Genomic DNA, 16,098 nt, shown 5'->3' with positions numbered 1-16,098 from the left:
TTGGGAGGCCAAAGCAGGCAGATTACCTGAGGTCAGGAGGTCGAGACCAGCCTGGCCAATATGGTGAAACCCCGTCTCTACTAAAAATACAAAAATTAGCTGAGTGTGGTGGTGTGCACCTGGAATCCCAGCTATTCAGGAGTCTGGGACAGGAGAATCACTTGAACCCAGGAGGCAGAGGTTGCAGTGAGCCGCATGTCACTGTATTCCAGCCTGGGCAGACAGAGTGCGACTCCATCTCAAAAAAAAAAAAAAAAAAAAAAAAAAAAAAAGATTTTGTCTAGTAAACCTGCTGCATGGTTACCATGACTAGTACTGACAGTGTTTGTTGCATGTGCATCATTGCTAATAGTGCTAACTAGTACTCACTAACAGGCTTTGCCCCATGCCTGGCCTTGGCCCAGCCCCTCTCACTGTGTTTTAACCCTTGCACTTGTGGTAAGGACATATATATATATATATATATATTTTTTTTTTTTTTTTTTTGACATTTTCTTGCTCTGTCGCCAGGCTGGAGTGCAGTGGTGCAATCTTGGCTCACTGCAACCTCTGCTTCCTGGGTTCAAGCAATTCTCCTGCCTCAGCCTCCAGAGTCACTGGGACTATAGGCATGCTCCACCATGCTCAGCTAATTGGGATATTTATCTCTACTGATTTCTTACTTTTGCTCATTTATCATCAAGTGTCCTTTGGTTTTCTGTTTTTGTATGCCTTTACCACTTATAAATTTGACCAGCACTCAAGAACCAGTGTTACTCCTGGGAGCTGCTACAATCCCAGCCCCATGGCAAAGAAACTCACATGGTTAGATTCTGTGTGCAGCCTGGTTAGCCACAGGACACACAAGGCTTTTTATAATATTGACATTAGTGCAGAAGCCCGGTTCCTGTGTAAGCCCTGAGGGCTCTTCTTGTTTCATAATCTCTTCTTGGTCACATGCACACAGCTTTATTGAGATATAACTCACTCATTTAAAGCATACAATTCAGTGGGTTTTAGGATACTATATTCACAGAGTTGTGCAGCCATCATTACCAATGTGGAAGTTTCATCTCCCCAGAAAGAAACCCATGCCCACTGGCAGTCTTTCCTCATCTTCGCCCACAGCTCTTGGCCACTGTTAATCTATGCATACTTTTGAAAGGCTAGTGGAACTTTCTGAGAAAAATAAATGCTTTCTCAAACATTTTGGCTGCAATTTCAGAGGCTTCGTGGGTGCTCCCTGACATTTATCAAGAACACCAGGCTAAGGAATTTAGCTATAATGGAGGCCTCTGTGTTTCCCAATCTCATGAATATCAGAGGTCCAGAGAGGACGGGGCCTTACCCTGGGCCACACAGTGAACCAGTGGCAACATCCTACTCATATATCTCCTTTATGTGGCCCTCCTGGGACAGAGTTCCCATGACGCTTTTTCATTTGTTTTCTGAGAGGAGTGTAAGCCACCTTGTATTGATCTCCAACTACATGCCAGCCACAGTTCTAGGTGCTAATGAAGGACTGGTTGCCAGAGATAAGTCCAGGAGGGGGATGGTGCAGGGCAGGCTGTGGAATAGGGTTCTTCATCTCCTAACGTGGTCCTCTGCCCATCTGTGCCAGCACCTAACACCTGTCAAACACTGGGAGGCAGGTGGTGAAGGGGCCACTTCCTACCCTCTAAGATGCCTGCTAAGCCAGGAGGCACCCTGTAATTAAGTTACAGGGCCTCCCACTTACTCCTCTAACCTTGAGGCAGTGCTGGGAGCTTAATGCCAGTCTGCTGTAGGGCTCTGGGACTACAGGACCAAGGCAAGCAGTCTTTTTTCTCTCTCTCTTCTTTTAGATCAGGAAGCTAGCACATCTGTTCTTCGAGAAAAAGCCCTGTATTTAGTGGTGTCTGCCTTTGAAGGCAACCTGAGAAACTGTCATCTTTGCACTTTGGGGACTGGCAATTTACACTTCTCATAAATATTCAGAAGTGGGCAGTCATTTACATAAAGCTAGACACAGAAGGAATTCTCTTTTCAGATTTACCTGGCGGATTCATTTAAAAAAATTAAACCAGGAGCATAAGAATCAAAAGTGAATTCTCAGAACCCGGGCTGGTTTCCTCTGGCATGGGTGCAGCAGCTTTGCCCCTTTGCTCAGGTATCACTTTTTTCCAATGATAGTGAACCATAAGCCCTGAGAGCCACCAAACAGAACAAAAGCTACTGTCACAAACATTGTGCAATCTTAGCTCTGAGATTTCCATCTGGAAAATAGACTGGAGAGAGTTAAGGCTTTAGCCAGCCTTGCAGATAAATGCAGTTAGTTACCAGCCCAGCAACCCTCTGCTTGTGTGACAGCCCATTATGCTAATCTCCTTATGAAATTGCTTTGTTTCCCCTCCTTCCCTGCACCCCACTCCCCAAGACAATTTGGAAACCTGTGCACCAAGGCATGTCTCACTCTAGGGGACTGGGGAAATGGGGATTTTGCCAACACCCCCTGGCAGGGCAACCACCAGGTCAAAGGGAACTCATCCCCATGAACCCTTCCTCAGATCATCGTGGGTGTGATTCTCCTCTACTACATCCTTGGAGTCAGTGCCTTAATTGGAGCAGCTGTCATCATTCTGCTGGCTCCTGTCCAGTACTTCGTGGCCACCAAGCTGTCTCAGGCCCAGCGGAGCACACTGGTGAGTGTCCAAAGGCGTATGTGTTGTGCCCCTCTTCCCCTCCTTCCTCCGAGAGCAGCAGGTCTCCTCCCAGACACCCACATTGTCATTGACTTTGACTTTGAGTAGGCCCCTTCACCTGTCCAGGCCTCAGCTTCTTTGTCTGGGAAATGGAGTTAATGGGGGAGGGGGCTGCCACCCCTCGGGGAGAGGAGCCGAGCATGGTGGTGACAGCATTGACACTCAGGCCTTCCTCTCGGGCGGGGAATGGAGCAGAAGCTCCATCTGACTCATCTCCCCTCTGACTTGGGGACCTCTGCAGGAGTATTCCAATGAGCGGCTGAAGCAGACCAACGAGATGCTCCGTGGCATCAAGCTGCTGAAGCTGTACGCCTGGGAGAACATCTTCTGCACGCGGGTGGAGACGACCCGCAGGAAGGAGATGACCAGCCTCAGGGCCTTTGCCATCTATACCTCCATCTCCAGTGAGTTCACCCCACGAAGCCAGCCCTGGGTGCTGCTGCCTACATGTAAGGAGAGGGCTCAGGTGAGGGGGTGCGGGGACAGAAGCAGGAGCCTTCAAGATTATCTGACTCAGTGAGGAAGCCTCAAACTGGCTCTGATATCTGAACTCCCAGAAATCAAAGCACTCTTCATTCATTTGTCCAACAACATGCATGGAAAGCCTGCTATGTGCTGGACACTGTGCTGGCCTTCAGATTACAGTGATGAGAAGGACAGACGAGGTCTCATTCCTCATGGAACTGATATGTTATTGACAGGGAGCAGCAAACAAGTAAATGACCACAGTTTTGAACTCTCCTAAGAATGAAGACTTTTCAGTAAGTCAGACTGAGCTATCATCACCCTGGGGAAGCTACAAGAAAGCTTCTACCCACTTGGGGCCATGCAAAAGAAAAAGACTAGTTATCCTTAAATATCAGAAGCCCAAGCTGAAGGTACTCACTGGTGTAGGGATTGAATTTATATTAACCAAGTAGTTTGGGAACCCCAAGCCAAGGAAAAAGAAAAAGATTAAAACTGGTAAAAGTCCTAGAGTCCCACATACTTAAAACCATTTTACAGAGAATATAGAACTTTTTTTCTTTTTTGAGATGGAGTCTCACTCTGTCGCCCTGGCTGGAGTGCACTGGCACGATCTCGGCTCACTGCAACCTCCACCTCCCAGGTTCAAGCGATTCTCCTGCCTTAGCCTCCCAAGTAGCTGGGACTATAGGCATGCACCACCATGCCTGGCTAATTTTTGTAATTTTAGTAGAGACGGGGTTTTGCCATGTTGGTCAGGCTGGTCTCAAACTCCTGACCTCAAGTGATCTGCTCGCTTCAGCCTCCCAAAGTGCTGAGATTACAGGCGTGAGCCCCCATGCCCAGCCAAGAATATGGAACTGTTATGGCAAACACTCCTGTTGAACACTGAGGTAATAAGAAAGAAAAAAAAACCATAAGAGGAAAATGCATCACCAGAGTGAAAGTCCACAGATGCAAAAAAACAGAATGAGTCTCTCAAAGCCTGGAGATGATAGAATAATTTAAGACAGAAAATAAAATAAGTATCTTTTATGTAATTAAAAAGCTAAAAGAGGATGTAAAACCCACAAGTCCATATAGGAAAGTATTGAGAGAAAAGAACTAAAAGATTTTTTAGAAATTGAAATTTTAGTTATTGAAATTGATTCCGTGAACAATGGTTCCCTGGCCAGAGTGAGGGCTTATGGAGGTTGGGTGATCCACGGAGTCCTGGCCCAAGTTTATCTCAGTTGGTCTCGTGGCTCCATGGACCCGTCCGGTGGTGGTTACTTCCCAAGTTCATAATTGGGATGTAGATATTTAGCAACCAGCTGACTTCACAGTAGTTCCCTGACCTGTCCAGTCTAAGAGTTGTTATGGCCAAATGGAAGCTGCTGCAGAGAAGAAAACAAAAAAGAAACTAAAACCTGCTCAGTGTACAGGTTACATGAATTAGCATAGCTGAAGAGAGAATTTGTGAATTAGAAGACATATGTGTGGGGATTACACAGAATGTGGCAAGGAGAGTAAGTTGGTAGAACCATTTTACAGATGAGAAATTAAGGCCCAGAGGCAGTGTGTTCCTCAGATCCCTCCTGAGATTAGCAGCATGGCTCTGACTAGATCTTCCAAAGTCTCTTAACTCCTGGCCTCGGGCTATTTTCCATAAATTGCTGGGGGCCTCTGTGGGGTGAAGAAGACTTAGGATACCACAGGGTGCCATTATGAGGGTATTTTCTCTTAGGAGAAAAAAATCTCAGGGTCCTAACAGGAGTAGAAAATAGGAAAGGAGGCCAGGCGCAGTGGCTCACACCTGTAATCCCAACACTTTGGGAGGCCAAGGCAGATGGATCACCTGAGGTGAGGAGTTCAAGACCAGCCTGACCAACATGGAGAAACCCTGTCTCTACTAAAAATACAAAACTAGCCAGACGTGGTGGCGCATACCTGTAATCCCAGCTACTCAGGAGGCTGAGGCAGGAGAATCATTTGAACCCAGGAAGCGGAGGTTGCAGTGAGCCAAGATCGTGCCATTGCACTCCAGCCTGGGCAACAAGAGTGAAACTTCGTCTCAAAAAAAAAAAAAAAAAAAAAAGTAAAACAAAATAGGAAAAGAATTTAAGAGAGGCTACTGACCACCTCCTCCAGCTAAAATTGGTTCTTTTGGTGTCAGGAAGAGACATACCTGGTTGGGGAGGGAAGGTGGTAATGGAGGGGATGATGGTAGTATTTCCCAGACAGACCCATACAGCAAGCCTCATGGAGAATGAGACGGTCACTCAGGTCATCTGTGTATTCTTGTCATTCTTGCTGCCTAGAGAGAGGGTCTGATGGAGCTAGGTGGCCATCAAGCTGTCCTGTTCCCCAAGACAATTTGGAAACATGGGCAGCAAGGCATGTCCCTGTCTAGGGGACTGGGGAAACATCCCACAACAATGTTCTCACAGAATAGGACTGGCCATGAATACCCCAAGTGTCCAGCTCCCTGTGTCCAGCCAGACCATGGCGTCCTATGCCTCAGGCAGGGAATGTGGTCCAGGCATCAGTGGCTAGGCCCTTCACCATACATGGCACAAGCCATGTATTTTATGCAGAAAGCCCTGCTAGAATTTGATTTTCTCAGAATGGAGCTGTGAGCCTGGCAGGCAGCCACTGTTCCCTGGATTATTCACCAAGATGCTCCAAGTTCCTGATGTCTCCCCGTTATCCTCATCCCTCACCCTGTGGTGCTCAGAGCCTCCAAACACACTCAGGCTAAACACTCCTTAAACAGGGGAAATTGGGAAGGAACATGTGGCGAGCTCAGAAAAGCCAGTGTCCTCAGCCCCAGGCCCACTTCAACCTTCTCTCTGTCAGTTCTGCCTGCCCCTGGGGGCTGGTTATGTGAACAGTAACCCCTCACTTATATGCAGGTTTAGAGACAGTTCCCAGCAGTCAGAGCAGCTGCCGAGGTGAGTGACGGCTTCTACCAGTAGCCGGGGGATTTCCTCTCCCAGCAATGACAGAGTAGGTTGGAGCTGACTTGCTATTGCTGAGATGGAGAGAGGGAAGGGAAGCAGCAAGGAAAGTGAGGGCACCGGGTCCCCAAAATTCCCGGCACAGCAAGCAGCGAAGTAGAGGCAGCCTCAGGTCATATAGTGGGAGCAAGTGACATCTGCTTTGACTGCTCCTAAGAAATTTGTACTCATTTCCTGCCTTCCATACTGCAGCCTGAGACACGTTTTCTTATATAAATAGCATCATAAGATGCCTGTGTTCCCAGGCTAGCCTACTGAAGCCTACCTAGTGGGTACTCGTTGTCCTCCAGGGCCCCCAGAAGACAAGACATGGCTTTGTGATGGGCCTGGGGCCGGGAGGACCTAGGGACATGCTGTCAAGAGCTGAGATGACTCCAAAAAAAAGTAAGGGGCTCTGGAGCCAAGCAGGAGCCCGCCCAGGACCCCTCACCTGTCCAAGTGACCTAGAGAGAGAAACAGAGCAGCCCAGGCTGGTCCCTGGAAGAGGGTGTTGGAGGATGGGAAAGGGAAGAGCCCTTGGGGAGAGCTTTGAAAGTCAAGTGCTGTTTGCTCAGTGTGTTTGCCTTTCCCAGGATGTGTTTTTTTAACTCTGTTAGTCAGCAGTGGGAGGGGGAGAGAGATGGGTGGTAGGGTGCTGGGTACCTCCTGGCTGAAGGCATATGTTTTGAGTCCATGTTCATTTACCTCCTCTGGACTTCCTGCCTTCTGTTACCAGGGATCAAGACACAGGTCATTAGGCATGAGGACATCAGAACATCTCTTGTTCTGACCCCTGGCACCAGTCTTGGAGTCCTGACACTGCAGAGGAGCCCTAGTCACATTTCCTGTTGGGGCCCCTCCTGGTGATGCTGGGCTTTCAGTCTGGCTGTCCGTACCTGGCACTGTCAGACTTCTGGGCAGGCGGGATTATCTGTGACTCTATCTCATGGTCTCGCCATCAGTATCACTGAGAGCAGCTGTGTCTGGAGCCCTGTACTGGTACAGGATAAAACAGGGGGCTGAAAAGGGAATGGCCAGTTTCTCTGGCATCAAAAGTGACATCCAGAATTGATATTTCCTCTTGAATAAAAATAGAAATGTAAGTTGCTCAGTGGATGTTGAGTGAGCTCTATTCATGTGCCCCACCCTGTGCCAAGCACCAGGAAGGAGGTAAGGGAAAAACCATAAGATGTGCTCCGCCGGGTGCGGTGGCTCATGCCTGTAATCCCAGCACTTTGGGAGGCTGAGGCGGGTGGATCACGAGGTCAAGAGATCGAGACCATCCTGGTCAACATGGTGAAACCCCGTCTCTACTAAAACTACAAAAAATTAGCTGGGCATGGTGGTGCGTGCCTGTAATCCCAGCTACTCAGGAGGCTGAGGCAGGAGAATTGCCTGAACCCAGGAAGCGGAGGTTGCGGTGAGCCGAGATCGCGCCATTGCACTCCAGCCTGAGTAACAAGAGCGAAACGCCATCTCAAAAAAAAAAAAAAAAAAAAAAAAAAAAAAAGATGTGCTCCCCCTTCTCAAGGAGTTTACGCTCTACTGAGATGTCAGAGCTAACGTGCACAGAACAATGTGGCAGCGAGAACAGAACTGTGTGGTCAGGTCCGTGCTGGCTGCCTAGGCGAGCATGATTGCATTTAATCCTTATAACAGCTTGGTGAGGTGTGTTGCTCTATTGTCCCATTTTACAGCAGAGAGAACTGACTCTCGGTGAATTGAAATGTCTCAGTGAGGTCTTCCACAGTAAAAGGCAAAGCACAGAGAAGGATGTCCATGAGGGCTGGACAGAACGAACTGGCAGCGTTTTGAGTGGTTGCCTGAGAGGACCGAAGACCCCTTTGTCATCTCTACAGAGCTTGTCCTCAGATACAGAGAAACCACCTAGAGTCATGCTGCTCCTGCAGGGAAAAAATGTTCACCCAGAGATTCATGTAGGGGAGATGTGGGCTGTACCTTGCAAGACAGTGGGATTTCAATGAGTAGAAGACAAAGCGGGAAGAAGCTGGGGACAAGTGCTGTGGTCTCTTCCTTCGGAAGTCAGTTCAATCCTTTTTACCTTGCAGAAGCAGCATAACTCTAGGTGGTTCCTCTGTATCTGAGAACAAGCGTAGAGGTGACAAAGGGGTCCTCGGTCCTATGAAGCAAACACTCGATATGCTGCCAGTTCATTCTGTCCTTTGTGCGACACCCATTCCCTGTGCCAGGCTCTGTGGAGGTCCTGGATGTTAAAGAGGGAGCAGGCATGGCCCTGGCCTTCCCAGTCTTGTAGGAGACTGACCATGCCCATGAATAGTGGCTGTGCATGTGGTCAGAGCCACAGGGTCAGTTCCAGATGGCCCTCTTTCTCTGTTCTGTTCCTTACCTGGCCCTGGGTCTTTTTGTTTCTTCCATTCACTTTTTGTTTTAAACAAGTATTTCCTGCTCACCTTCCATGTGCCAGGCCTTGGGATGCAGTGGGAGAGGACTCTGTCCTCCTCAGTAGAGGCCCTACCTCAGAACAGGTAGCGGAGAGAAACAACATGACCAGGACACCTGGTCCCCCTTCCTCCCCCAGCATTCTGAAATTCCTTTTATTATTGTTGTTGTTGTTGTTGTTCTTGAGACAGAGTCTCACTCTGTCACCCAGGCTGGAGTGTAGTGGCGCCATCTGGGCTTATTACAACCTCTGCCTCCCAGGTTCAAGCAATTCTCAGTGTCTTGAGTAGCTGGGACTACAGGTGCCTGCCACCATACCTGGATGTATATATATTTTTGTATTTTTAGTAGAGACAGGGTTTTGCCATGTTGGCCAGGATGGTCTCAAGCTCCTGACCTCAGGTGATCCACCCACCTCGGCCTCCCAAAGTGCTTGGATTACAAGCATAAGCCACCTTCCCAGGCCTGAAATTCTTCAATATCTACCCCTCCTTCTGCCAGTTGGTGCAGCCACAGTGGGCTGCTTATGCATATTCTGGCCTGGCTTGGTGGGGAGTGGGGCTGAGAGAGAGCCAGGACACCCATCAATTAAGGAGGTAGAAGTCAGTCTGACTGAGATGCCTCCTGCCACACTTCCTCAGCTGCCAGCAACAGACACCGTTAACCTGATTTCCTTCCCCCTCTGTTGACTGCACTGACTATTGGACTGAATGGGAAATAGCCCTGTGCACTTCAAAATACATTTCCCCTCCTGCAGGTGCATCTTGTAATTAGGCCCAAGCTGTGAGCCTGCCCGCTCCTCCCCTGGCCCTGCACAGGCAACAAAGCTGAAGTTAATCAGAGGTACAAATGGCTGGCTGGGCCTCTCAGACACAAAGCTTCTGAAACATGTATCAGTGCTTTGGAAGTGAAAAGCTCCTACTATTGCAATGCCAGGTTGGCGCCCACAAGGGCCAGACAGCATTCGTTAGGCAAAGCCAGTGGGAGTGGGTGATCTGATCCCAGCTCTGGTTTGTTGATTTGTTGCTTTGTTTTATGTTTTTTTGTTTCGGGCAGGGTTTGGGGGTATGAAAAGCTGACACAATTGTTTACTATTGTAGCCCCCAGAACCCAGCACAAGGCCTGGAACAGGGAGACCCTTTTTGAATGGAAAAGTCTTTTTTTTTTTTTTTTTTTTTGAGACAGAGTTTTGTGCTTGTTGCCCAGACTAGAGTACAATGGCGCCATCTCAGCTCATTGCAACCTCCGCCTCCTGAGTTCAACTGATTCTCCTGCCTCAGCCTCCGGAGTAGCTGGGATTACAGGTGCCCACCACCACGCCCAGCTAATTTTTTTACATTTTTAGTAGAGATGGGGTTTCACTATTTTGGCCAGGCTGGTCTCGACCTCCTGACCTCAGGTGATCTGCCCACCTCGGTTTCCCAAAGTGCTGGGATTACAGGCATGAGCCACCGCACCTGGCCTTGAATGGATAAGTCTTAAGGGCTATTTTTGGACAGGATTTTCTAAAAAATACCCACGTCTCTACACTATTGCAGAAGGCTTTCAGTTTTGATGGCAGCCTTTCAGGCCAGCCTACATGCAACTAAACTTTTCCATAACTGCATCACACTTACACAAGAAGGTGGTTTTATAATCCTGTTTCACTTGCCATTATTTAACAGTTCTTCCTCCTTAACATTCAAGATCTGAGCACTATCACATTCTTTTTGTTTTTGTTTTTCTTCTAAATCAAGTCAAGGTGAGTCGCTCACCTTGAGCCAGAGTTGGACAGAAATCTATTCTTGACCATATTCCCCCCGCCGCCCCACTACCTTGGAACCTTATAGAACTTTATGTGGTTCAGGAAAATGAGGGCAAAGGCCTCAGATCTTCAACCCATGACAGCTGTATGCCCAGCTCCCTGCCTTCCTGCCTCACTCCCAACTAGGGCACAGAACCAACTACTGTGCTCAGAGAGGTGCCAGAGCCTGTAGCACCCCCAGACCTCCCAGGTCCAGCCACAGCCACCCCAGAGCCCAAAAAGACGGTCTTCAGAGAGACCTTTAAAATACAAGCAGCTGATGATTCTACTCTCCCAGCCCCGGCCTTAAAGACCCAGAACTCTCTGCACAAAGGCCATCCTTCAAGGGGAGGGTAAAAGAAATGGAGAATCACATTGTCATTCTTTAGTGTCTCCATACAACACCCAGAACCGGGCAGAAGCTAATTATATCAGAAGCATACTCCATGTTGCTGCATCAGCTTTGGGATGTTCATTTTTAAATTTATTTATAGCTTGTCTCATTCCTCAAAGGAGTTCAGGCAGCTACAAAAATAAAGACAATAAAATTGAAAAAAGTTAAATTAAAAAAATCATGACCAGGGAAAGTATGCAGTAGAATGAAGTGTCAATTATCACATTTTCTGACTGCAAAATCTCCCCCACAGCTGATGCATCATCATTTACTAAGACAGCCCCTCTCGTTGGACATTTCGTTTGGGGTGGTTTGTTGCTGTTGCTGTGGTTGTGGTTTTGTTTTATTGAATTTTGTGTTAGCTGCAGCTAATACCATCTTGCTGATGGCTTTGTGCTGCTCTTGAACGATTACTCAGGATAAATTCCCTGGAGACGGATTATAGGATCAGAAGGTCTGAACTTCTGTGTGGCTCTAGCTACAAAGCACCAGATTGCTTTCCAAGAGTGTTGTAGCAATTTATAATCCAACACCCAGCCTATGCTTTGGCTGGGAGTCAAGCCCCAGAATGTGAAGGAGGGGTCTTGGCCTGGAGCGGGGGCTGAGGGATGGTTCACAGGACTGCCTCCTTATTGGTTATTTATGGGGATGGGCCAGGAGGAGCAAAGGAGAGGCCCCTGCCCTCCCAGTTGCTCATTGGAGTGACTGGCCCTACAGGGGAGGGGCAATGCTACCTCGCATTTAGAACTATATGGTTGGTAATGGATGGTCAAGGTCTGATCGGCATCCTCCTCCCTCTCCCCACAGCCAGTAACGGCTGCACTATGTCCTATGTCCCAGATCTGGGTCCCTTATGCTGTGGGAACACCAATAATATACTCTCCTGCCAGAAATGGTGAAGGAGGGCTGTGGCATGGTGGCGGGCACCTGGAAACCATCCAGCCTTCATGAGAAAGAGCAGTTAAAGCACAGTCACTTATGATGTTGGTATTGATTAAAAGCCTTATGGGCAGAGAAATTTGCCATCTGCCAGGGCTCCAGCCATACATCTTCCATGAGACTGAGACCTCTCCAACGGCAGGGGCCTTGCCTTCCTCATCAGATTAGAAATTCCCTAAGGTTGGAGACAGTGTCCTTCCCATCTGCTTGAGCACTCCTAAGGGGCATGTTTTCTGTCTCCCCATCATACCTGGAACTTCCTGGGAGCATTGTTGTTCCTGTCTCCTTCCTCGGATGGGGAATCCCCTGAGGGCAGAGGCCATGTCCTTCCACCCCATTGGAGTTCCCTGAAGTTGGGGACCACATCTCTGATGTACAATGCTTTGTATATACTGGCTGCTGCAGGATTCTTGGAGTAAATGGGCAGTCAGCTTCTTGGAATGGTATTGACCATCTGGACTTCTTCAGAGTGTCAAAGACTTCGCCATTCATTAGACAGGGGCCATATGCACAGGCAGAGTCCTGGCCTCTGGCTTCTGGCTACTGACTCCTGGTCCCTCTGTTTTAATTTGGCTAATGGCAGAACCAGACTCTTTTCTGGGATACCCTGAAAGAGGATCCATGAAAGAAGGATAGGGTGGGAAGGTGTCAGCTGGCATGATTATCTTTTATGCCCTGGGGGGGCTGCTGTCTCTGGAAATGTAGGTCTAGGGTAGGGAGACTGTTGAGCATTTCACACCCTAGGCCAGAGGAGGGGTGATGTGTGGAGCAGGGCTAAGCTAGTAGCCCATGAGGTATGATGTCTAGACAGCACCCAGGGCTCACAGAGCCTGTTACTCGTGTTATCTCCTCTGACCTTGGAAAGAGCCGGGGTATATGAACAAGTATTTATCATTTACAAAAATCAGATGAGGAAACTGAGGCACAGGGAAGGTAAATGACATGCCCTAGGTTATACAACTTATAAGTAACAGGGATTCTGCCCTTCTCTGACATCAAGTCCCACTCTCTTTGCTTCCTGGAGTCCTTATGACTGATCTAAAGGCCACACATTTAACACAATAAGGAGGGGGACTCTGTTGCAGCAAACCTGCCCCACCTGCACACAGACTCTAAGGGACATCCTGCTTTAAGCCGTCCTTAGTTACTAATACCTCAATGTGAAGGAGTTTGAAATTTTCTCAAGAGCCATGGGAGATTAGGAAGCCTCTAAGCTTCACAGAGAACCCAGCTTGGGGAGACACAAGAGCCAAAGGCAGAGGAAGGAGTAGCAGCTTGGTGCCCCCGGAAACATGTGCTCCTGACCTCACAGTTGGCCACAGACGGCCAACTCTCCTTCTCCCACCACTTTCCCATGGGGCTAACTTCACTCTGTCCACACAGAGTGACTTAATGGCTTAAGCCCCAGAGTCGGGGACCTGGGTACCTGGGACAAGAGTCTTGAGGGAAATGGGGTGAGAACCTGGAGGTGCCACAGGGCTAGCGTTCTGCCCCTAGCCTACCGGCACTTTGCCCTGCAGGCTGTCCCCGCTGGGCTGGGCTGCCTCTGGCCACCCTGGGTGCCTCCATGTGTAGCTGTCACGTTCCTCCCACTGAGCTCATCCCTGTTCTTCCTCCGCAGTTTTCATGAACACGGCCATCCCCATTGCAGCTGTTCTCATAGTAAGTGGATCTTCTCTCCTTCTCTCGGGGTGGGTGGAGGGGGAGGACATCTGCAGTGAGAGGCCACCAAGGCTTGACCTTTCTACACAGGGGCCTCAGAAGGCAGGCTCCACAGCCAGACTGCAAACAGGATTGGAAATTTATAGAGGGTGTGGCCCCTCCCCAACTCTAGCCGGACAGGGGCCTCTACCTCCCGGCATGGAAGACCCAAGGGTTAGGCTGGGTGGGGTGGCTCACGCCTGTAATCCCAGCACTTTGGGAGGCTGAGGCAGACAGATCATGAGGTCAGGAGATCGAGACCATCCTGGCCAACATGGTGAAATTCCGTCTGTACTGAAAATACAAAAATTAGCTGGGCATGGTGGCACATGCCTGTAATCCCACCTACTCGGGAGGCTGAGGCAGGAGAATCTCCTGAACCCAGGAGGTGGAGGTTGTGGTGAGCCGAGATCGCGCCATTGCACTCCAGCCTGGGTGACAAGAGTGAAACTCCGTCTCAAAAAAAAAAAAAAGACCCAAGGCTTAGTATTTAGAGAAATTACTTTTAAAAAATAGCTATCCAGGTTTTTAATTTTTAAAGTAAAGCATGTGTGTTGTAGAAATGATGGGAAATCCAGAACAGAAAGCACAAAGAAAATTTAAATCACCCATAATCCCACTGGTAACATGTCTAATGTGTTTTTTTCCAGTCTTTTTTTAAGGCCTATGAGATGTCATTTTCTATAAAAATAGGAATGTGCTGCGCATGCAGTTTTGTAACCTGCTCTTTTAAATTTAAGAACATGCCACACGCAATTCTCCATGCCATTAGATAGTGCAATGGTGGCTTTCTAAAGCAATTTTGATAAAAGCTGTGTGTGAACTCAGCCACTGGGGGCAGGCAGCGTGCTCCTACAGAAAGGCCTGGGCTCCCGCGAGCCTGCAGCCCCCTCACTCAGCCTCGCATCTCCGCCTTCTGTGATGGCTACAGTTCCTTAAAAAGATCTATTTATTCCCCCCGGACCGGTGTCCCTGAGCTGTGTAGAGTTCACAGCCTCTCCGGCACGCTTGGGAATTCACTTCCAATGTGATTTATTGAGCTGGTTCCTGGCCTGGCTCTTCGGGAACTGTGGGTAACAGGCCACTGAGCCTGCCAGGTGGCTGGGGCAAAGCCCTGAGCCATGAGATGATGGTTTCGTAATCACTGTGTTTACGGTTTCCCGATGAGGACTGGGGAGATGAGCACCCCGCCTGCTGTCTGAGGAGAGGGCAGTGCTGACCTAACCTGGGGTCTCCTCCCTGCTCATTCCCGGCCAAGACTGGGCAGGACGGGGAGGAAGCAGCTCCTGCTCTCCAGCTTGAAGTCCTGAACTTGTTGGGGAAGCTTCCGTGAGATGACTGTGGGGTTGATGAGGGTGTCTCCAACTGAAAGGTCCTCTTCGGAGCCCCCTCCCTGCCAGCCCTCTCGTTTCCCTTCCAGGGCTGAGCGGTTCCAGTGTGGGAGGGGCCCACACCCTGGGCCACCCCGGCCTCACTTGTGCCTCTGTCCACAGACCTTCATGGGCCACGTCAGCTTCTTCAAAGAGGCCGACTTCTCGCCGTCCGTGGCCTTTGCCTCCCTCTCCCTCTTCCACATCTTGGTCACACCGCTGTTCCTGCTGTCCAGCGTGGTCCGATCCACCGTCAAAGCTCTAGTGAGGTGAGGGGAGGGTCTGGGTCAGGGCACTGGGCGGGCAGCTCCTGTGTCAGCCTCAGGGCTTGCTTGAGTGACTGCCAATCCGTAGTTATTTGGTCCCAGGACACACCCCCATTGCTGGGCCTCGATGCAGCTGGTCCTGGTTGGTCAGAGGGACATTGTCCTGTATGGTTTTCCAGCTCACCATCCCTAAGCAAGGACTTGCTTACATACCTCCCAGGAGAGGGGATTCACTGTCACGTCCACGGCAACCAAAAAAAAATAATAATAATGTTGAGCCAAATGTGGAATCTTCCTAAATTCTACCCACTGGTCCTAACTGCGCCCTCCTGAGCCAGCCAGAATGAGGCCATCCCTTCCCCACGTGGCAGCACCTTGGATATCAGAAGGCATCCACTGTGTCTGTCTTGCCCAGGCTGAGCATACCCTACCCTTCCCACAGCCCTGAGACCTCCGCCTCAGACAGTGAAACAGTTTCCCCCAAGCGCTGGGTCCTGCTCAGATTGGCCCACAGCTCTTGGAGGCTCCCACTTCTGGGCTCTAGAGCCTCATGGGGACTCTGCCTCTGTCCCAGAGGCATTGCCCTCTTGGGAATGAAAGCTTGAAGGTAGAAGGCTGAGGCTATGGCTGGGAAATGCCATATCTGGAGTGTGAAGACCTCCTCTGAAATAGCTCTGGCTCCTTGAAAGCAAGAACTTGTCATGCCTCTGTGGAGGACTGGCTTGTCCTTACCCATGGCCAGAGGACCAGTCAGTAACAAATGTCCTCTGTGTCTTCAGCCTTGAGGAAGGTGACACCCCTGTCTCATGGGACCCTGGCAGGTTCTGGGAAGCTGGAAGGAAGGAGTAGTTGTTGAAATTAAATAGCTGATAGAGGGGGTAGCTTGCATGGGGAGGCACTGGCATGAGTTCAAAGATGGAATGGGGTATAACTCAGCAGAATTATGCTCTAAGGAGCACTGACAAAGGAGTTGTTGGTTGAACAGGGATTAGCTCCCATTTCCATGATCGTCTGTGCTGAGTCAGTTTCTTGGCCGTGGCCTTGTGGGGTCTGATGATCAC

General features: G+C 49.5%; 1 protein-coding gene across 13 annotated transcripts in view; it reads left to right on the top strand.

The window, feature by feature from the left end:
- Window positions 1–16,098, top strand: part of ABCC8 (ATP binding cassette subfamily C member 8) — an 83,800-nt gene that overhangs the window by 30,931 nt on the left and 36,771 nt on the right. For 12 of the 13 annotated variants that reach the window (XR_004257608.1, XM_032240860.1, XM_032240863.1 and 9 more), the window contains 4 exons: window positions 2,526–2,660; window positions 2,962–3,124; window positions 13,322–13,362; window positions 14,895–15,040. Coding sequence is in view for 12 of the 13 variants with exons in the window: in XM_032240860.1 (XP_032096751.1) it covers window positions 2,526–2,660; window positions 2,962–3,124; window positions 13,322–13,362; window positions 14,895–15,040 (485 nt within the window). In the remaining variant the exon portion in view is untranslated. The remainder of the gene's footprint in view (window positions 1–2,525; window positions 2,661–2,961; window positions 3,125–13,321; window positions 13,363–14,894; window positions 15,041–16,098) is intronic. The other variant, XM_032240865.1, reaches the window with a different exon arrangement.

This window comes from Sapajus apella, unplaced genomic scaffold (assembly GCF_009761245.1).
Source record: "Sapajus apella isolate SASKATOON/1434 unplaced genomic scaffold, GSC_monkey_1.0 scaffold47, whole genome shotgun sequence".
Lineage (NCBI taxonomy): Eukaryota > Metazoa > Chordata > Mammalia > Primates > Cebidae > Sapajus > Sapajus apella.
The sequence above is the reverse complement of the archived record's forward strand: the minus strand, read 5'-3'. Positions and strand labels throughout refer to the sequence as shown.